Source organism: Lithobates pipiens, unplaced genomic scaffold (genome assembly GCF_037356315.1).
Source record: "Lithobates pipiens isolate NorthernLeopardFrog02 unplaced genomic scaffold, aLitPip1_a1.2 Scaffold_27, whole genome shotgun sequence".
Lineage (NCBI taxonomy): Eukaryota > Metazoa > Chordata > Amphibia > Anura > Ranidae > Lithobates > Lithobates pipiens.
The window spans coordinates 183,723,570-183,746,804 of NW_027507788.1; the positions used below are offsets into that span (position 1 = coordinate 183,723,570).

General features: G+C 47.0%; 1 protein-coding gene across 1 annotated transcript; it reads right to left on the bottom strand.

Moving 5' to 3' along the window:
* Positions 1-15: 15 nt before the first annotated feature.
* Positions 16-21,924, bottom strand: CENPS (centromere protein S). Its single transcript, XM_077457993.1, has 5 exons — positions 21,768-21,924; positions 20,006-20,129; positions 13,882-13,930; positions 5,806-5,875; positions 16-461 (listed from the first exon to the last, which is right to left on the bottom strand). Exons 1-5 carry the CDS (start codon positions 21,804-21,806, stop codon positions 303-305), a joined length of 441 nt encoding a protein of 146 aa, XP_077314119.1. The 5' UTR covers positions 21,807-21,924; the 3' UTR covers positions 16-302.
* Positions 21,925-23,235: the final 1,311 nt, after the last annotated feature.

Below are 23,235 nucleotides of genomic sequence, written 5' to 3' on the forward strand. Positions count from 1 at the left end.
AAAAAAATATATATATATCACAATAAGTGTTTATTGAGTGGCTTGCACAAACGTTATATCGTTTAAAACGTTAAATTTATTATTGCAAAGGTGCGTATATTCTTTATAGTTTTATCTGAGATAAATCACTGAATGCGACGGCGGTATAGGAACATATACATTTTATAACCAGTAATAAATACCTAATACTATACAATACTAGTCTTAATATTTACATAGAGTTCAACAAGTCCATTCAGATCTTTCCCTGGGGATGTTCTGAGTATTAGCCAAAGATAAAATATCTGAATGATGCAACGTCTTCACTCCATGGTCTGGTCTTCAGAGTCCGGCACCACCGAATCGCCATCCGACGGCCGCTTTCCCTTCCCCGCACTGACCGATTTCTTTTGTTTCTTCTTCGCTTTCTGCTCCTGGTTGTTGGAAGCGATTTCTTCACCGTATGCACTGATGTGAGCGTGCTACCATACAGAAGACACCGCAGTTAAAAGAGGAACAATACTAATAACTCAATGATAAAGTTCTAATTTTGAAACTGTTTAGGAAGACATCAAAATGCAAGGTCCACTTATCTTGTGGGACCCCCCCCCCCCCCCCATGTGAAATAATAAGGTTATAGTTTATGTAAAATCAGTTTATTGGCAGCCATAAGGCTTAGTGTATGCTTACGTTGGGGGGGGGGGGGGGGGGTGTTGATAAAGCAGGTTTAAATGCATGATCATCATCCTCCAACTGTTTCCCCTCCATATGAGGATGTACATGTTGTGTCCAAAATGTTTTGCATCGTGGTGCAGCAAATATTGTCCCTGCTCCAGTGAATGGGGCCACAATGCAATGCACATGATCCTCTTCAGATGGCCAGTACAACTGTAAATGAGCCCTTAAACGGTAAAAAAGACTCACCTTACACCCCAGCTTGTGGCAGGTTGCCTAGAAAAAGGTGACATCTCTTAGCCCTTGTACACACGGTTGGACATTCTGACAACAAAATCCATCAGATTTTTTCAGACGGATTTTGTCCGAAACTGGTGTTGCATACACACGGTCGGACAAAGTTGTCGGAAAATCCGATCGTTCGGATCGTAACGTGATGACGTTATTTAGTTACAATGGGACTACGTTCAGGCTAGTAGCCAATAGCTTTGGTCTAGGAATTTGATCTGAGCATGCGTGGCACTTTGTCCAATCGGAATTCTCTACAAACATCATGTTGTCGGAAACTTTTTAACTCCAGCTCTCAAACTTTGTTGTTCAGACATTCCGACAGAAAAAGTCAGATGAAGCCCACACACGGTCGGATTATCCGACAACGCGGTCCGATCGGACATTTTCCGTCAGAATGTCCGACCCTGTGTACAAAGGCTTAGACTTCTTGAGAAAGCTGAGGATCCCAAATCTCATGAGAGGACACAAACGATGAGTGCACTCATCCTCACCAAATTTTGGGATCCCAGCTTCACCCGAACCCTGGCAGGAGGCCTACTGATGTCACCGGAATATAAAGGAACCGGACAGAAACCGGAGTGTAAGGTGAGGTGCTTCTACATTGATCACTGGAGAGGACTGGGGGACCCGTGCACATGAGCAGAATGCCGGGCGACACCGGCTGGTTCAATAAAAACCGTTGGTCCGTGTGTATGGCACCCTGTCTGACAGAAGCCTGTTGGATGAGCATGCTGTAAAACCGTCAGCTGACCAGCTCCCAATCAGCGCTCTCAGCCAATCGGAGAACACAACAGCTCAGCAGGGGGAGATCGCTGTACTAACGTCATATCATTAGAACAACAGCTCCGACCCGCTGGGTTGAACGAAAAAAAAAAAAAAAAAAAATAGTACTTTGTACCAAGCATGTCACTGTTGCTTGTGCTCTAAACCAAACTGTCAAGCCATGGCTAGTGTCAAAACAGATCACATGTGCAGCACCATGGCAGTTGCAGATAAAACCAAGGCTAAGATGGCAACTTTCTTGGTCTTAAAGTGGTTGTAAACCTCAGATATGAAATATGAACAAAGCATATCCCTTTATAGTGTGTATGTGTCTCAGCTCACAGCACTCAGTCTCATTTCTGTCTGCTGCCTTGTTGCTCTGTTATCTGCATAGTCATTTCTGATGCGTTTCCCTGACACCAAGAGGTAAAAAAGTGACAGAGTGGAATCTCCAGCACATAGCCTGTGATTGACACCCTAAGTTCTGATCCCATTAGTTCTTCTCACGTCAGCTTCCTGTCCCCTGCTTTATGAAAGCTCAGGCATGCTATATAAAATTCTGGAATTCTAACAGCTGTAACCAAGAGAAGACTGCAGATAAACAGGTACAAGTTAAGGCGGAGGTATGGTTTAATCTCTGTGTTTCACCTGAGTGCATTTATAATTTTGTTTTTTGAAACCTGCAAAACATTGCAATGCAGGACTCCTGTGGACTTGCCTATATACCTGTCTGCTCGTACCTCATATGGGCAGGCAGATACACACTGACAGGAAGAATGAAAGTGGTTGTAAACCCTTACAAACCACTTTGACCTACAGGTAAGCCTAGATTAAGGCTTACCTGTAGGTCCAAGAAATATCTCCTAAACCTATACTGTTTAGGAGATATTTGCCTGAAGACAGGCACCGCAGGCGCACTGAGCGTGGCACCGTCAACGACGGAGATGCTGCGCGTGTCGTAGTCGCGGCTTCGCCGAATGACAGCGGCAGAGCTGCGAGACCCACCGAGAAGATGGATGCGCCAGACTACAGGGGACAGCGGTGACTTCGCTGGCTCCTGTGTCAGGTAAGTGACACATAATGGACTACTATGCGATGCATAGTAGCCCATTATGCTTTGCCTTTGCAGGGAATGAAAGAGGAAGTAAACTCATCAGGGTTTACTTCCGCTTGAATGAACTATCAGAGTGATCAACAGTACTGTTGTAGTTCATTGAAACTACAAGCAGACAGCCGCAAAGGCTGTTGGTACTTGTAGTTTCCCCATTCACAGTGGACTGTGAATGAATCATGTGGCCGGGTGGGCGGAGTTAATTTCAAACAGTGATAGGTAGCGCCCGGAGAAGATGCCCGCTGAGCTCCACCCAAAGGGGGAAGTTGCGTTTTGCCACTTTTTGTGGGGGGTGGGGAGTGGGTATCTGGTTTTGACAGATAAACGCTCCCACTTCCGGCTCAGATCACCGCGACGATCTGAGTTGGGAGTTCAGCCTCCCCTCCTTCCCCCTCACATCACAGGTCCATTCACAAGGCGCTGCGTGACTCAAACATGCACAGTAGGAAGCAGGCTGTGAAGCTGCAGTTATTCAGTTCCTGTTTCTCTTACTAGAGATGCCGGCACTTCCCGAAGCCGAGAAGAAGAATCAGTTTGGGTGAGGACATTGCTGGACCCCTGGACAGGTAATTGTCCTTATATTAAAAGTCAGCAGCTACAGTGTTTTTTTTTTTGGGGGGGGGGGGGGGGCGGGGGCTGGAGCTCCTCTATAAACAGTTTAAATTAACCACTTGCTTACTGGGCACTTAAACCCCCCTCCTGCCCAGACCAATTTTCAGCTTTCAGCGCTGATGCACTTTGAATGACAATTGCGCGGTCATACAACACTGTACCCAAATGAAATTTTTATCATTTTTTTCCCACAAATAGAGCTTTCTTTTGGTGGTATTTAATTACAGCTGAGAGTTTTATTTTTTGCTAAACAAACAAAAAAAAAAAAAAAAAAATCATGTTTAATAGTTTGTTATAAAATTTTGCAAACAGGTCATTTTCCTCCTTCATTGAAGTGCGCTGATGAGGCGGCACTGGTGGGCACTGATAGGCTGCACTGGTGGGCACTGATAGGCATAGTTAAGGCGGCACTAATAGGCACAGATAAGGTGGCACCGATAGGCACAGATAAGGCAGTACTGATGGGCAAAGATAAGATGGCACAGATGGGTGGCACTAAAAGGTACCACTGATAGATGGGACTGATGGGCACTGATATGTGGCACTGGGGTGCAGCACCGTTGTTGAGGCAGATTGTGGGCACTGATGTGTGGCACTGATGGGGGGCAGTTTTTTATTACTGAAGTGGCACTGGCAGGGGGCAGGTGGGCACTGGTAAGCTGGCCGTGATCAGGACTAATGTCCTGATCACGGCCGCCGGTGATCGGCTCTTTTTTTTTTCTCCTCGCGCTGTCAGCGCGAGGAGGAAAAATAGCCGATTACCGGCTTCGTTGTATCACATGATCAGCTGTCATTGGCTGACAGCTGATCACGTGGTAAGGGGTCGGGATCGACCCCTTGCTTCGATCCGTGATCAGGCGAGTCTCATAGATTCGCTGATCACAGAGCGCGCCGCGCTCGTGCACGGGAAGACGTCAATAGACGTCGTCCCGGCAAAGGAGGTCCGCGATGTAGCCGTCATTTGGCTATAGCGCGGATCCCTAGTGGTTAAAATATGCATTTTTTTCTGGGTGAAAGCTGCATTCACAATTAGAATTTTGTTTGTTTGAAAACATGATACAGGGGATGGTCACAGACCGCAGACACGGTACAGGGGATGGTCACAGACCGCAGACACGGTACAGGGGATGGTCACAGACCGCAGACACGGTACAGGGGATGGTCACAGACCGCAGACACGGTACAGGGGATGGTCACAGACCGCAGACACGGTACAGGGGATGGTCACAGACCGCAGACACGGTACAGGGGATGGTCACAGACCGCAGACACGGTACAGGGGATGGTCACAGACCGCAGACACGGTACAGGGGATGGTCACAGACCGCAGACACGGTACAGGGGATGGTCACAGACCGCAGACACGGTACAGGGGATGGTCACAGACCGCAGACACGGTACAGGGGATGGTCACAGACCGCAGACACGGTACAGGGGATGGTCACAGACCGCAGACACGGTACAGGGGATGGTCACAGACCGCAGACACGATACAGGGGATGGTCACAGACCGCAGACACGATACAGGGGATGGTCACAGACCGCAGACACGATACAGGGGATGGTCACAGACCGCAGACACGATACAGGGGATGGTCACAGACCGCAGACACGATACAGGGGATGGTCACAGACCGCAGACACGATACAGGGGATGGTCACAGACCGCAGACACGATACAGGGGATGGTCACAGACCGCAGACACGATACAAGAGATACAAGAGATCAATCCTGCTTTACCAGTACCCATCAGATGCAGCCTCACCAGTGTCTCTTAGACTGGCTCTTATGATATGATATCACACTGATTTAATTTCCTGGCATTGGATCAGTGTGCCGTCTATAGCAGGAGCCTGATCTAGGAGGCAGGACTTTGTTACAGGGGCTGCTGGACATTTCAGATTAAAGCTCCATAACACAGCGGGAGAGCGACGCTCTGCGTGACACACACAAGGAGAAAAGGAGGGAGGGGAGGACGGGGGCGCACCAGGAAGCTACCCTGTAATGTGTGGCATCTGAGGCGGACCGCCCCCTTTTCGGTGCCATTATCAGGACCCTTTTTTTCCTTTTGCCCGAATGCTTAAAACACCATTTTCGGGCGATATGTTTTGGCCGCCAAAATTTCACCTCTAGAAAAAAAAAAAAAAAAAAAAGAAGTTTTCCATCCTGCTCCTTCGCATTTTCCCATCACTACGGTCGAAAATGATTGTTGATGTCACCCAACTAACCACAAGAAAGATAAAACGAATATTCAGAAAATTTTAATTTCCAAACAAAGTTCTACTTGCGTATGGCCAGGTTTAGAAGACACAAGGCGACATACCCCCCCACCCCACCTTCCCTGCATACACACACAATATTAAATAGGCATTACCAGCGATCGACTCCGTCGGGAAATGAGTTTCACGTCGTCCACGTTAATAGTGGATCTTTTCCCGTGCCTACACAAAGAAAGAAGAGACCTTTTGAGAGTGGTTGCAAGAAGGGAAATCAGGGTTCATCTGCATGGAAATGAGGAACACACAAACATCAAGGCTGTTCCTGGTGTTCCCACTTTTTCTGTATAAATAATATAAAATAAAACTTGTGGGAGACTGCCATGACTAGAGGTCGACCGATATATCGGCCGATATTTGCAGTTTTTTAAATAATCGGCATCGGCCGATTGTGTTGATAAAAAGCCGATTCTACAGCGGGACTTTGAAATGACTTCTGTATAGAAGTCAGTGTGAGTTGCCTGAGTCGTCATAGAAACATCTTTCCTCCTCTCTGGGCAGACTGCCAAGAAAAGAACTAAATGATACAATGTTTACACTTCTGAATGAATGAAGTCATCTCTGTGTAGAAGTTCTCAGTTTAACCATTTAAAGACTAAGGGTCCTTTCACACGGGGCGGATCAGTTCTGATCCGCCCCGTGGATGTCCGTTTGCTCAGCGGGGATCACTCCGCCGATCCCCGCTGAGCAGGGAGATGACAGGTCTGTCTCCGCACACTGTGCAGGGACGGACCTGTCACAGCGCCGCTCTCCCCTATGGGAGATCGGATGACGACGGACCGCAGTGCCCGTCGTCATCCGATCCGATCCGCAGACGGATGGAAAAATAGCTTTTTCCTCCGTCACACTTTTTCGGATCGGAGCGGGTCGGATGTCAGCGGACATGTCACCGCTGACATCCGACGCTCCATAGAGCTCTATGGAGCACCCGTTCAGGTCCGCCTGAAAAACTGACAGGCGGGCCTGAACGGGACGTTAGTGTGAAAGGGGCCTAAATCTTTTCTGACACTTGTTGCTTACAAGTAAAAATCCTGTATTTTCTGCCAGAAAATCACTTAGACCCCCCAAAAATTATATATATATTTTTAGCAGAGATCCTAGGGAATAAAATAGCGGTTGTTGCAATATTTTATGTCACACAGCATTTGCACAGAGGTCTTTCAAATGCATTTTTTGGGGAAAAAAATACACCATTTAAAAAATAAAAATAAAATAAAAAAACAGTAAAGTTAGCCCATTTTTTTTTTTTTTTTGTCCAAAAGTTTTGACTACCCGTTTTTATTTAATATATAGGTTTTTTTTTGTTTTTTTTTAATCTAGATCATACATACAAGTAAACTGATTGGAGGTTTGTTTTGTTTAATAAATGTTTAAAGCGGGAGTCCGCCGGGACTCCGCGTTTTTTTTTTTTTTTTTTAAAAGCCAGCAGCTACAAATACTGCAGCTGCTGACTTTTAAAATAGTGACACTTACCTGTCCAGCACGCCCGCGATGTCGGCACCCGAAGCCGATCTCTAGATCGACACTCGAGTGCTGCCGCCGCCGCCATCTTGGGTATGGGAATCAGGAAATGGAGCCTTTCGGCTTAATTTCCCGGTTACCTACTGCGCATGCGCGAGCCGCGCTGCGCAATGAGGACGGTCCCCGCTGCCTCTGGGATCTGTGTGTTTCCCAGCAGGCAGCGGGGCACTTGCGGAAAGGGGCGTAATGTACGCCCCTTTCCGCAGAGAGCTAGCCCGGAAGTGGGTGCAGTTACCTGGATTATCCAGGTAACTGCACCCCCCTCCCCCCTGGAAGGTGCCAATTGTGGCTCCGGAGGGGGGGAGGAATCCGATGAGCGGAAGGTCCATTTTAGGGTGGACCTCCGCTTTAAGTGTAAGAAATTTTCTGTATCACTTATGAAGGCTGCTTTCACACTGGAGCGGGCAGACGTTGATGGTAAAACGCAAGTTTTAGCGGCTCTTTACCATCATTTTAGCGGTGCTATTTGGCTGCTAGTGGGGCACATATAACCCAGCTAGCGGCCAAGGAAGAGGTTAAATGCGCCCGTGAAGCACCGCTGCCAAATCGCATTGCATGTGCTTTGGCAGTGGTGCCCATTCATATCAATGGGCAGGAGTGGTGGAGGAGCGGTATACACCACTCCAAACGTGCTGCTTGCAGGACTTTTTTTTTTAAGATCCTGCCAGCGCATCGCCTCAGTGTGAAAGCACTCTGTCTTTCACACAGACTGCAGGGGAGCCATTTTGCAGGCACTTTACAGGCGCTATTTTTAGCCCAAAAGCGCCTTAAAAAACGCCCCAGTGGGAAAGGTGTGTTAGATCAAGGGGGATTAAAAATAAATAAATAAAATAAAATCGGCCTAACATATCGGCCCAAAAAAATCGGCATCATATATCGGCTATCGGCCGCCATGATTTCTAAATATCGGCATCGGCATCGGCCAGAGAAAAATCCATATCGGTCGACCTCTAGCCATGACTACATCAGATGCGTTTAGATCTGGGAGCAAAAGGTTTCAACGCTGTAGAAGCAATTATACATTTTCTTAAAATTGGTTGTTATTAAATATGAACAAAGCATATACCTCTATAGTGTGAGCTTGTCTCAGTCCAGAGCACTAAGTGTCATTTGTGTCTGCTGCTTTGTTCCTCTGCAATCAACATGAGAACTTCTGACAAGTTTTCCTGACACCAAGAGAAAAATGGTAATGGGGGAGGGATCTCCAGCTGATTGACAGCCCCAGCTCTGTGGGGGGGGGGGGGTGTCCCTCTCCTCTAGCTCTCAGAGCTCTCCTTACTGAGCTCTGCAGAGTGTAACAACAACTCTCCACCCCCTTGTTTCTGACAGCTCAATCATTTGTGGCCGAGGCACCCCCGCTCTGCAGCCACATGTATAGGATTATATTGTATAGCACTGTGTTTATATCTCACAGGAGAGTTGGTGCTCTAATGTCCTATATATGATTTTAGCTTATTAGCGCAGTTTTTGTCCTTTTTCGTCACATGTATACATGTCCCTTGTATATGTGTGTGACTGCGTGTGGGGACTGCCTTGGCTGGAAATGATTGGCCCCAACAGGGGCCGATTCCCAGCAGGCTCAGCCACGTGGGTTTGAAAGTACATCTGAACACACACAACTGGTGACTACTCCTTTACCCTCCGCCTGACTGATTTTTGGCACATCTTCCATAATTCCTCTTTAAGTTTCTGGGATAAAAAGGGAAACTTCACGACAAGACATGTAAGTTTCATCCACTAATGTACTGCACAAAAGAGCATTGAAAATGCGGAGTAATCCTTGAAGAAGGCGAAGCGCGTCAGCCACACAGATGCAAAGAAGCAGAAAAGATTTGTTACGTTGAAGGCAATTTGCAGACACAAAGCATCCACATTCTATTACCGAACGCTTTCCTTGTAGGCACAAGTGTGACACCTGCCAGATCACAGGACCCTAAAAAATGTGTTTATCTGCGTCTAGGAGAGGAATTCATTCCGAACAATTCAGAGCCGTAATTAAAGCAAACCTTGTGCTTACACCTGTTTGTAATTTAAATCAAGCAATTCATACCCGGCTCCTGGTAAACGCCGATCTTTTCATGTCAGTCAGAATGGCTTTAAAACCAACGTCAGGGTCCTCAATTCACTCCACAAAGAAAAGTGGATCCTGAGCTTCAGGACGAGCTTACTGCAAAAGAGGAGGCAGCCTGGAATCCCAACCGTGAGATATACTGTCCTGGGTAAGAGGATGGAGAGAGAGAGAGAGAGAGAGAGGAGAGGAGAGGAGAGAGAGACACACACACACACACACACACACACAGGAGAGGAGAGGAGAGGAGAGGAGAGACGGAGACAGAGAGACGGAGACAGAGAGACGGAGACAGAGAGACGGAGACAGAGAGACGGAGACAGAGAGACGGAGACAGAGAGACGGAGACAGAGAGACGGAGACAGAGAGACGGAGACAGAGAGACGGAGACAGAGAGACGGAGACAGAGAGACGGAGACAGAGAGACGGAGACAGAGAGACGGAGACAGAGAGACGGAGACAGAGAGACGGAGAAAGAGAGACGGAGAAAGAGAGACGGAGAAAGAGAGACGGAGAAAGAGAGACGGATAAAGAGAGACAGAGAGACGGATAAAGAGAGACAGAGAGACGGATAAAGAGAGACAGAGAGACGGATAAAGAGAGACAGAGAGACGGATAAAGAGAGACAGAGAGACGGATAAAGAGAGACAGAGAGACGAAAAGAGAGAGACAGAGAGACGGAAAGAGAGAGACAGAGAGACGGATAAAGAGAGACAGAGAGACGGATAAAGAGAGACAGAGAGACGGATAAAGAGAGACAGAGAGACGGATAAAGAGAGACAGAGAGACGGATAAAGAGAGACGGATAAAGAGAGACAGATAAAGAGAGACAGATAAAGAGAGACGGATAAAGAGAGACAGAGAGACGGATAGAGACAGAGAGACGGATAGAGACAGAGAGACGGATAAAGAGAGACAGAGAGACGGATAAAGAGAGACAGAGAGACGGATAAAGAGAGACAGAGAGACGGATAAAGAGAGACAGAGAGACGGATAAAGAGAGACAGAGAGACGGATAAAGAGAGACAGAGAGACGGATAAAGAGAGACAGAGAGACGGATAAAGAGAGACGGAGAGACGGATAAAGAGAGACGGAGAGACGGATAAAGAGAGACGGATAAAGAGAGACGGATAAAGAGAGACGGATAAAGAGAGACGGAGAGAGAGACAGAGAGAGAGACAGAGAGAGAGACAGAGAGAGAGACAGAGAGAGAGACAGAGAGAGAGACAGAGAGAGAGACAGAGAGAGAGACAGAGAGAGAGACAGAGAGAGAGACAGACAGAGAGACAGACAGAGAGACAGACAGAGAGACAGACAGAGAGACAGACAGAGAGACAGACAGAAAAAAAAAAAAAAGGAAAAGGATAAGGAAAGGAAGAGGTAAAAAGGAAAAAAGGGAAGGTAAAAAGGAAAAAAGGGAAGGTAAAAAGGAAAAGGGAAGGTAAAAAGGAAAGGTGAAATGAAGAGAAAAAAAGTTAATAAATAAATAAAATAAAAAGTGAAAAGGAAAGGGATAAAAAAAAAAAAAAAAGGTAAAAAAAAAAGGAAAGGAAAAGAACAGCAAAGGGTAAAAAGGAAGTGAAAAAGAAAAAAAGGAAAGAAAAAGTAAAAGGTAAAAGGAAAAAAAGAACAGGAAAAGAGTAAAAAGAAAGGGAAAAGAAGGGTAAAAGGAAAGGTGAAAAGAAGGAAAAGGCAAAAGGAAAAAGTGAAAGGTAAAAGGATAAAGGATTCGAATGTGATGACGCACGACCGGACTAGAATAAGGAAGTTCATAACCAGTAGCCAATAGCTGCCCTAGCATCGGTTTATGTCAGTCAGACTAGTATACAGACGAGCGGATTTCTCCATAGGAACTGGGTCCAGCGGAAAGATTTGAAACATGTTCTATTTCTAAAGTCCGTCTGAGGTCCGATGAAGCCCACACACGATCGAATTGTCCGGCGGATTAGTTCCGTCGGACCTTTGCTGTCGAAAAGTCCACTTGTGTGTACACGGCATTAGAAGCTATGACTTGTTTAGGAGGAGTAGCCACTCTCAGGTTGAACTCTTATGAATTCTTCCCCATGTTCATGACCGTTAAATGTGTGAGGACACAAGAAAAAGCACTTTTTTCATGGAAAGGATTGTTGCATTTCAAAAATGACATTGGGTTAAGGTCAGGTGGATGCAATCAGTGCTTGGAGTAGCTCTTTTAGTCCAAGGTCGGGTTCACATATGTGCGGCCGTGGATTCGTGCCTGAGGTGTGGTGCGTGTCTGTTCACTGGTTCAGGTGCGATTCAAATTTTTGCCCAAAATCGCACTGAACCAGACCCAAAGACGCACAGGACCCTTTTGCAATCTGCTCTGTCCCCCCCCCCCCCCCCTTCGACCTGTGTAAGTCAGCATGTCATGCCAATTTTATGCGGGGGAAACCTGTTTCCAACCCGGCCTAAATCAGCAATGGAGAAAAAACTGCTCCTATGAACCAACAGGGGACATCTTTCCTGAAATCACATATCAGTCATGCTGATATAACAAACAGAGCACAACTCCCAGCAGGAAGAGCATGCATAACTCATCTTGGGGTCTAGTTTACAGGATCACCAACTTCAACATCACAAATAAAAGGCAACTGGTTAAGTTTTTAGAGTTTTAAAGTTGGAACTCCAGACAAAAAACAAACAAACACACGGAGTCAAAAGGTTTGTATTCATTAGAAAAATGAATAAATGTATTCTTGGAAGTACTTGAATCTGACTTGGTATCAGCCCCCTGCAACTGCTTGTACAACAGAGCTCAGACTGTGAAAGGGAAAATCAGCAGCACAGCAAGCCAATCAGTTGTGCTGCAGTGCTCATATCCTAACAAGGTACGTGCTGATAGGTGGAGAGAGCAGAGCGACAGAGAGATAAGCTCACCTGTCTGCTGCTTCTCCTTCCAGCCACAGTGTAGGGGTGGGACAAGACCTAGTTGTAGGGCTGCAACTAATTATTATTTTCATAATCGATTAGTTGGCTGATTATTTTTTTTTCGATTAATCGGTTAATAACCTTAAAAAAAAAAAAAAAAAAAAAAAAGTGGGTCAAATTGACGTTCACTTTCAACCACAGTGACGGGAAAATTTGGAAATAGAAAACTTCTTGGTCAAAGGAATTTTCAGACAGTGTATGTGATTTTTTTTTTTTTTCAGAAATGAAAAGAAAATTTCAAACAACATTCTTTCATTCAGCGAATGTACAAAGATTTTTCATCTGAATATTCTCACCTGAAAATTGATCCGCGAGGCCAGCATAAGGCTTGCTACACACCTATGCAGTTTTTGCTTTTGATCGGTTTCTGCTGTGCTTTTTGCAATGCGTTTTGATTTTTGTGCAGGTGATTTTACTGCAATTGGCGTTTTTGCATTTTCTATTTTTTTTGGGCAGATAAAAAAAAACAAAAAAAAAAAAAAAACACAAATTGCTGCAAAAACACATTACATTCTTTTCTGCAGCTTCTCCATTGAAGTATATTGAACCAAAAAGGTTCGGTTGCGTTAAAGTCCCTGACCCTTTCCAAATATGCAGCGGCTGAAAAGAGCACAGATATAAACGTGTCCCATAGGAAACCATGGAAATGAACTGTAGTGCGTTTCTGCAAAAAGCACCAATAAACATATAGATGTAAACCAGCCTAAGACGTTTAGTAACATAATGGGGTTAAAAAGACTAAATTAGCCTGTATAGTACAAAAAAGCAGATAATCATTACTGGAAGGGGGTTCATTTCTTTACTGTAGAACAGTGAAAGTAATATTTACAGTAGTGATTATATTTTTGTAATATAAAGGACACATTTTAGTTTATTTTTAACCCCATTATGTTACTGGCCGATTAATCGATTATGAAAATAGTAATCAATTAATTTCATAATCGATTAGCTGTTGATTAATTGATTAGTTGTTTAAGCCCTACCTAGTTGTGTTATTTAACTGCAATGGGGGAATAAAAAAAAAAGTCCCTGGGCTGGATGTGCTGTATGACAGAGCTGTGTAGCTTGATTGGATAGACAGAAATATAAATCCCTTGAAGGATAAGGCAGTTTTTCGGGTGTATTTCATATTTGCATTTAGCTGCCTGCCCAGAGATCAATATTGACCCCCTTGGAGCCAGCACCTGCCCGACCCCTTAAGGGGTTTTACATGCCTAGAGGCAGGGTGGGGCTTAAGGTCATGTGACCGCTGTGATTGGCTGTCACATGATCAGAAAGCTCCCGATCGTTAGCCGCCGGCAACTGCGCCAGGAGAGTGCAGGGCATTTCGCACTAATGCACCCAAATATTCAGCCGCTCTGTGCCAAGGCCTGGCCGCTGAGAGGCCGCATATTTGCCGGCACCGAGGGGTTAAACTTCTCTGCCATAGAAATAAAATTACAGGAAAATGTTTTTAGTAAAATCAGAAGTCTTTGGTGTTCTGTTTGAATATTAAATCCGGGTTAGTATGCAAGATGTTGAAAATGCATACTATACACGGTCTATAGGAAGCGGCCACTATCGGGGACAGTAGGCCGGCAGGAGCAGTAAGAGAAGCATAATGCGGGTTATCATCTCCTCCTCACACTTACCCGTGCAAACATCTCAAGGTCTTTTGCAAAACGTTTAATGGAAATGAGAATTTCTAATTAGAGAGATGGGGGTAACTCATAATTAAAGATCTTGGAAGGACATCAAGATAAAGCACTTCACGTGAATCGCTCAGAAGCCTAAAAAGGACAATGTGATGGGAAGTCATTGTGAGATAAAGAAAAAAAAAAAGAAAAGAAAAGAAAAAAAGGAAGCAACGAACATAAATGATCATTTTTAGAAACCAGATTATTATTAGGTAAAAATTATAAATGTGTAAGGAAAAAAAAAAAAAAATCTCAAATAAAATAAAGCAGAGAACAGAAAGCAGCAACTGTCACACTATCACACTACACAACACCCAATAGAAAGCTGGAAACTTTCATAAAACTATCTTGTTTACATTACATTTTTTTATTTTCTTTTAACACATGGTGACAGAACAATACAGTGTTATCATAGTGACATTGTACTACTCTGGGAAGTAATCAGGATTTTTTTTTTTATTACAAATTTATGATTATTTATACCAATGAATTTCACTGTTACAAGCAACCATTTTTACTGAATAAAATAGATTCATTCAGATCCAGATTATACCACAATGATATTAGCGTGACCCCCCCCCCCCCCCCCCGGCCCGGATTATACCATGCTTACATTAATGTGACCCCCCCAGACCCAGATTATACCACACTGACATTAGTGTGACCCCCCCAGGCCCGGATTATACCACACTGACATTAGTGTGACCCCCCCAGGCCCGGATTATACCACACTGACATTAGTGTGACCCCCCCCCAGGCCCGGATTATACCACACTGACTTAGTGTGACCCCCAGACCCGGATTATACCACACTGACATTAGTGTGACCCCCCCAGGCCCGGATTATACCACACTGACATTAGTGTGACCCCCCCAGGCCCAGATTATACCACACTGACATTAGTGTGACCCCCAGACCCGTATTATTCTACACTGACATTAGTGTGACCCCCAGACCCGGATTATACTACACTGACATTAGTGTGACCCCCAGACCCGGATTATACTACACTGACATTAGTGTGACCCCCCCAGGCCCGGATTATACCACACTGACATTAGTGTGACCCCCCCCAGGCCCGGATTATACCACACTGACATTAGTGTGACCCCCCCAGGCCCAGATTTATACCACACTGACATTAGTGTGAAGACCCGGATTATACTACACTGACATTAGTGTGACCCCCAGACCCGGATTATACCACACTGACATTAGTGTGACCCCCAGACCCGGATTATACTACACTGACATTAGTGTGACCCCCCCCCCCAGACCCGGATTATATCACACTGATATTAGTGTGACCCCAGGCCCCGTATTATATCCCCCCCAAGCCCGTATTATATCACAATGACATTAGTGTGACCCCCAGGCCCGGATTATATCACAGTGATATTAGTATGAACCCCTCCAGGCCCAGACCCAGATTATACCACAATGACATTAGTGTGACCCCCAGACCCAGATTATACCACACTGACATTAGTGTGACCCCCCCAGGCCCGGATTATACCACACTGACATTAGTGTGACCCCCCCAGGCCCGGATTATACCACACTGACATTAGTGTGACCCCCAGACCCGGATTATACCACAGTGACATTAGTGTGACCCCCAGACCCAGATTATACCACACTGACAATAGTGTGACCCCCCCAGGCCCGGATTATACCACACTGACATTAGTGTGACCCCCCCAGGCCCGGATTATACCACACTGACTTAGTGTGACCCCCAGACCCGGATTATACCACACTGACATTAGTGTGACCCCCAGGCCCGGATTATATCACAGTGATATTAGTATGAACCCCTCCAGGCCCAGACCCAGATTATACCACAATGACATTAGTGTGACCCCCAGACCCAGATTATACCACAATGACATTAGTGTGACCCCCCCCAGGCCCAGATTATACCACACTGACATTAGTGTGACCCCCCCAGGCCCAGATTATACCACACTGACATTAGTGTGACCCCCCCAGGCCCGGATTATACCACACTGACATTAGTGTGACCCCCCCAGGCCCGGATTATACCACACTGACATTAGTGTGACCCCCCCAGGCCCGGATTATACCACACTGACATTAGTGTGACCCCCAGACCCGGATTATACCACACTGACATTAGTAAGACCCCCAGACCCAGATTATACCACACTGACATTAGTGTGACCCCCAGACCCAGATTATACCACACTGACATTAGTGTGACCCCCCCAGGCCCGGATTATACCACACTGACATTAGTGTGACCCCCCCCCCAGGCCCGGATTATACCACACTGACATTAGTGTGACCCCCCCCAGGCCCGGATTATACCACACTGACATTAGTGTGACCCCCCCAGGCCCGGATTATACCACACTGACATTAGTATGACCCCCAGATCCAGATTATACTACACTGACATTAGTGTGACCCCCAGACCCAGATTATACCACACTGACATTAGTGTGACCCCCAGACCCAGATTATACCACACTGACATTAGTGTGACCCCCCCAGACCCAGATTATACCACACTGACATTAGTGTGACCCCCCCCCCCCCAGACCCGGATTATACCACACTGATATTAGTGTGACCCCCCCCAGGCCCGGATTATACCACACTGACTTAGTGTGACCCCCAGACCCGGATTATACCACACTGACATTAGTGTGACCCCCCCAGGCCCGGATTATACCACACTGACATTAGTGTGACCCCCCCAGGCCCAGATTATACCACACTGACATTAGTGTGACCCCCAGACCCGGATTATACTACACTGACATTAGTGTGACCCCCCCCCCCAGACCCCGGATTATATCACACTGATATTAGTGTGACCCCAGGCCCGTATTATATCCCCCCCAAGCCCGTATTATATCACAATGACATTAGTGTGACCCCCAGGCCCGGATTATATCACAGTGATATTAGTATGAACCCCTCCAGGCCCAGACCCAGATTATACCACAATGACATTAGTGTGACCCCCAGACCCAGATTATACCACACTGACATTAGTGTGACCCCCCCAGGCCCGGATTATACCACACTGACATTAGTGTGACCCCCCCAGGCCCGGATTATACCACACTGACATTAGTGTGACCCCCAGACCCGGATTATACCACAGTGACATTAGTGTGACCCCCAGACCCAGATTATACCACACTGACAATAGTGTGACCCCCCCAGGCCCGGATTATACCACACTGACATTAGTGTGACCCCCCCAGGCCCGGATTATACCACACTGACTTAGTGTGACCCCCAGACCCGGATTATACCACACTGACATTAGTGTGACCCCCAGGCCCGGATTATATCACAGTGATATTAGTATGAACCCCTCCAGGCCCAGACCCAGATTATACCACAATGACATTAGTGTGACCCCCAGACCCAGATTATACCACAATGACATTAGTGTGACCCCCCCCAGGCCCAGATTATACCACACTGACATTAGTGTGACCCCCCCAGGCCCAGATTATACCACACTGACATTAGTGTGACCCCCCCCAGGCCCGGATTATACCACACTGACATTAGTGTGACCCCCCCCAGGCCCGGATTATACCACACTGACATTAGTGTGACCCCCCCAGGCCCGGATTATACCACACTGACATTAGTGTGACCCCCAGACCCGGATTATACCACACTGACATTAGTGTGACCCCCCCAGGCCCCCAGAAATGGTTACCCCCCCAGGCCCGGATTATACCACACTGACATTAGTGTGACCCCCCCAGGCCCGGATTATACCACACTGACATTAGTGTGACCCCCCCAGGCCCGGATTATACCACACTGACATTAGTAAGACCCCCAGACCCAGATTATACCACACTGACATTAGTGTGACCCCCCAGGCCCGGATTATACCACACTGACATTAGTAAGACCCCCAGACCCAGATTATACCACACTGACATTAGTGTGACCCCCCCAGGCCCGGATTATACCACACTGACATTAGTAAGACCCCCAGACCCAGATTATACCACACTGACATTAGTGTGACCCCCCCAGGCCCAGATTATACCACACTGACATTAGTGTGACCCCCAGACCCGGATTATACTACACTGACATTAGTGTGACCCCCAGACCCGGATTATACCACACTGACATTAGTGTGACCCCCAGACCCGGATTATACTACACTGACATTAGTGTGACCCCCCCCCCCCAGACCCGGATTATATCACACTGATATTAGTGTGACCCCAGGCCCGTATTATATCCCCCCCAAGCCCGTATTATATCACAATGACATTAGTGTGACCCCCAGGCCCGGATTATATCACAGTGATATTAGTATGAACCCCTCCAGGCCCAGACCCAGATTATACCACAATGACATTAGTGTGACCCCCAGACCCAGATTATACCACACTGACATTAGTGTGACCCCCCCAGGCCCGGATTATACCACACTGACATTAGTGTGACCCCCCCAGGCCCGGATTATACCACACTGACATTAGTGTGACCCCCAGACCCGGATTATACCACAGTGACATTAGTGTGACCCCCAGACCCAGATTATACCACACTGACAATAGTGTGACCCCCAGACCCAGATTATACCACACTGACAATAGTGTGACCCCCCCAGGCCCGGATTATACCACACTGACATTAGTGTGACCCCCCCAGGCCCGGATTATACCACACTGACTTAGTGTGACCCCCAGACCCGGATTATATCACAGTGATATTAGTATGAACCCCTCCAGGCCCAGACCCAGATTATACCACAATGACATTAGTGTGACCCCCAGACCCAGATTATACCACAATGACATTAGTGTGACCCCCCCCCAGGCCCAGATTATACCACACTGACATTAGTGTGACCCCCCCAGGCCCAGATTATACCACACTGACATTAGTGTGACCCCCCCAGGCCCAGATTATACCACACTGACATTAGTGTGACCCCCCCCAGGCCCGGATTATACCACACTGACATTAGTGTGACCCCCCCAGGCCCGGATTATACCACACTGACATTAGTGTGACCCCCCAGGCCCGGATTATACCACACTGACATTAGTGTGACCCCCAGACCCGGATTATACCACACTGACATTAGTGTGACCCCCAGACCCAGATTATACCACACTGACATTAGTGTGACCCCCAGACCCAGATTATACCACACTGACATTAGTGTGACCCCCCCAGGCCCGGATTATACCACACTGACATTAGTGTGACCCCCCCCCCAGGCCCGGATTATACCACACTGACATTAGTGTGACCCCCCCAGGCCCGGATTATACCACACTGACATTAGTGTGACCCCCCAGGCCCGGATTATACCACACTGACATTAGTATGACCCCCAGACCCAGATTATACTACACTGACATTAGTGTGACCCCCAGACCCAGATTATACCACACTGACATTAGTGTGACCCCCAGACCCAGATTATACCACACTGACATTAGTGTGACCCCCCCAGACCCAGATTATACCACACTGACATTAGTGTGACCCCCCCCCCCCAGACCCGGATTATACCACACTGATATTAGTGTGACCCCCCCCAGGCCCGGATTATACCACACTGACATTAGTGTGACCCCCCCCAGACCCGGATTATATCACACTGATATTAGTGTGACCCCCCCAGACCCAGATTATACCACACTGACATTAGTGTGACCCCCCCCCCCCCAGACCCGGATTATACCACACTGATATCCACACTGATATTAGTGTGACCCCCCCCCAGGCCCGGATTATACCACACTGACATTAGTGTGACCCCCCCAGACCCGGATTATATCACACTGATATTAGTGTGACCCCAGGCCCGTATTATATCCCCCCCAAGCCCGTATTATATCAACAATGACATTAGTGTGACCCCCAGGCCCGGATTATATCACAGTGATATTAGTATGAACCCCTCCAGGCCCAGACCCAGATTATACCACAATGACATTAGTGTGACCCCCAGACCCAGATTATACCACAATGACATTAGTGTGACCCCCACCCCGGCCTATACCACACCGACATTAGTGTGACCCCAGGCTCCTGTGAAGGTGTCACTTACCACACTGCCGGAAGGTGATTTCTGAAATCGCAGCAATGGCCTGTTTGCTGAACTGAATTTCCTTATCTTCTGCCACATCCTGGCACAGACCCCCCACTGTGTAGTGAACAGCCGCCTTCAAACGCTGGGGGGGGAAGAAAAATAAAAACACATTTTACCTTCTGCAGTTATAATCATTACGGACAATGTTTTTTTTTTTTTTCCAGAAATTAAAGTGAACTTTTCAGTAACTTTACAAGTCTGCAGGAATAGATTCCTCCCAATAGTTCCACCTTTTATGGTTAAGAACCCATCCTTGAGCTCCAATCAGAGACTTTGCCTAGACTGAGATGATGTCATCACTCTGCTGCAGGCATTTCCTCAGTCTCACTTTCCCCTAGTGATCAGACTGTACTATACAGCAGTGCACAGATTAGGGAGGAAGAAGCACCAGAAGGAGCCAATCAGTTGTTCTGTAGTGCAAGGAGCATGCTGATAGGAGAAGAGATCAGAGAGATGAGCTGCTTTTCTTTTCACTGTACAGTCACAGGCTGGGGGAGGGACAAGACCTGTAAGTGATACTGAACTGTAGTTGAGAAATATCAGATGACAGCATGAGGAGAAAAAAAAAAAAAAAAAAGCAGATCACCGGCTTATGTGCAAGGATCCAAAGATCTGTGTCAATTAGTACCCCCTGCCAGTGCCACCTAGCAGTGCTGCCTATCAGTGTCACCTACCAGTGCCACCCATTGGTAAGGATGAGCGCCGGGGTGTTCGCATACTCCACATGCAGAGCCCACCAGGAAGTCAGCACTGCGCTAATCACAGGGAGTGAGACATTGCCCCGATGTGCAGCTGCAGAGATCAGGCAATGTCTCACTGCCTGTGATTAGCGCAGTGCTGACTTCCTGGCGGGCTCTCACTGATGAGCTCATCTCTACTCATCGGTGCCCATCAGTACAGCCTTATCAGCATACATCAATGAAGGACAACAATTACCTGTTTGCAAAATATATATATATATATTTTTTTTTTTTTTAATTCTGTCTTTTTAAATTAAATAAAAACTGCAGAGGTGATCAAATACCACCAAAAGAAAGCTCTATTTGTGGGGAAAAAAACGATAAAAATGTCATCTGGGTACAGTGTTGCATAACCGTGCAATTGTCAAAGTGCGACAGCGCTGAAAGCTGAAAATTGGTCTGGGCAGGAGGGGGGTTTAAGTGCCCAGTTAGCAAGTGGTTAAGGAAAAATTGAATGAAACTATCTATACCAGCCTAACACAGAGGAACCCTTGAAATAGTTCTCTGGTCTCGGGGAACCCCTGCTAAAAATTAGAACTCTACAACTCATGATACATTAGTGTGATGGTCAGTGGGAAGAATGGTCCTTACACTTGTGGTTATTGGGAAGAATTATCTCCTTACAGATAGCTAAAAAGATCAATGGAGTCAGTGGGAACTTATCTGAGAGGCAGGAATTGGTTGAGAATCACTGATCTATACTGAGAACAGCACACAGTAACTCAATAAAACCACTAGAGGGCGCCAAATACAAACAATCTGAACCAAGCTTGGTGGCGCGCTGTACGGACCACACTGAACCACTAGGTGGCGCTGTAAACACAACACTCAGCGATTTGGTGCCCTGTGCACTTACAGCACATCTGGCGCTAGGTGGAGCTGTGTACACACGAATCTATGGGATGAGGCGTACAATACACGGAGCCGGTATACGGTGTGTATATGGAGGTTCCCGGTGCCCCTCCTCCTCCCCCCGGTACCTGTATCCGCTGCACTCTCCGCTCCTCATCTTCCGCCATGACCGCCGCCTCCGCTCCCAGCTGTCACCGGGCTTGGGTAATTTTCCCGCCGAGATACGAACCACCTACGGGCTGCGGAGAGGGACAAAGCCCAGCAGAGGGCGCAGCGGGCGCGTCACGTGATCTCCGGGGGAGGGGGAGAATTGGCGCAGAATGGAGAAGTGGGCGCAAGTTGGGCGCAGAATTGGCGCAATGTAGTTATGCGCACTGCACTACTTTTACTGGTAATCGTGCAGTCCTTATTTTTATGTTTTTTGCACACAAATAGAGCTTTCTTTTGGTGTTATTCAATCACAGTTTTTTTTTATTATATAATAGTAAAAAGACCGAAGATTTTGACGAAGAAAACAGTATTTTCTGCTTTCTGTTATAAAACATATACGATAAAATAATGTAACCACTTCAATACCGGGCACTTTTACCCCCCTTCACGCCCAGGCCCCACATTGAATGACAATTGCGCAGTCATGCTACACTGTACTCAGATGATAGTTTTATCATTTTCTTCCTCACAAATATTTATTTTGCTGATATTTGATCACCTCTGCGTTGTTTTTTTTTTTTTTCAAAAACAAAAAAGACTGAGAGCCGGTTCACACTGCGGGCGATGCGAGGCGACACGACTCGCCTCGCCGCAATCTGTCAAGTCGCCCCCGTTCTGTACAATGGAACCGTTCTGAGAGGAGCGACTCGAGTCGCTCCGACTCAGAAAAAAGGTTCCTGTACTACTTCTGGGCGACCTCGGGGCGACTTGCATTGACTTCTATACAGAAGTCATTTGCAAATCGCCGCTGAGGTCGCGGCGAGGCAAGTCGGTGTCGCCTCGCATCGCCTGCAGTGTGAACCGGCCCTAAAGATTTTGAAAAAAAAAAACGTTTTCTTAGTTTCTGTCAGTACATTTTGTAACTAAGTAATTTTTCTCCTTCATTGATGGGCACTGATGAGCAGACACTGATGGGTGGCATTGATAGGCACTGATGAGCAGGCACTAATAGGCACTGATGGGTGGCATTGATAGGCACTGATGGGTGGCATTGATGGGCACTGATGGGTAGCATTGATAGGCACTGATGGGTGGCATTGATGGGCACTGATGAGCAGGAACTGATGGGTAGCATTGATGGGCACTGATAAGCAGGCACTAATGGGTAGCATTGATAGGCACTGATGGGTGGCATTGATGGGCACTGATGAACAGGCACTGATGGGTAGCATTGAAGGGCACTGATGTGCAGGCACTGATGGGTAGCATTGATAGGCACTGATGGGTGGCATTGATGGGCACAGATGAGCAGGCACTGATGGGTAGCATTGATGGGCACTGATGAGCAGGCACTAATAGGCACTGATGTGCAGCATTGATAGGCACTGATGGGTGGCATTGATGGGCACAGATGAGCAGGCACTGATGGGTAGCATTGATGGGCAC

Bases quoted from the DNA above. Each gene is read 5' to 3' on its own strand.
- CENPS (XM_077457993.1), bottom strand. From the start codon at position 21,806: ATGGCGGAAGATGAGGAGCGGAGAGTGCAGCGGATACAG. The intron at 5,876-13,881 runs ACGGGTAAGTGT...TCTTTCTTTGTG, and splicing joins AAAGACCTTGAGATGTTTGC to TAGGCACGGGAAAAGATCCA. The intron at 462-5,805 runs GTAATGCCTATT...TCTGTATGGTAG, and splicing joins CCCGACGGAGTCGATCGCTG to CACGCTCACATCAGTGCATA.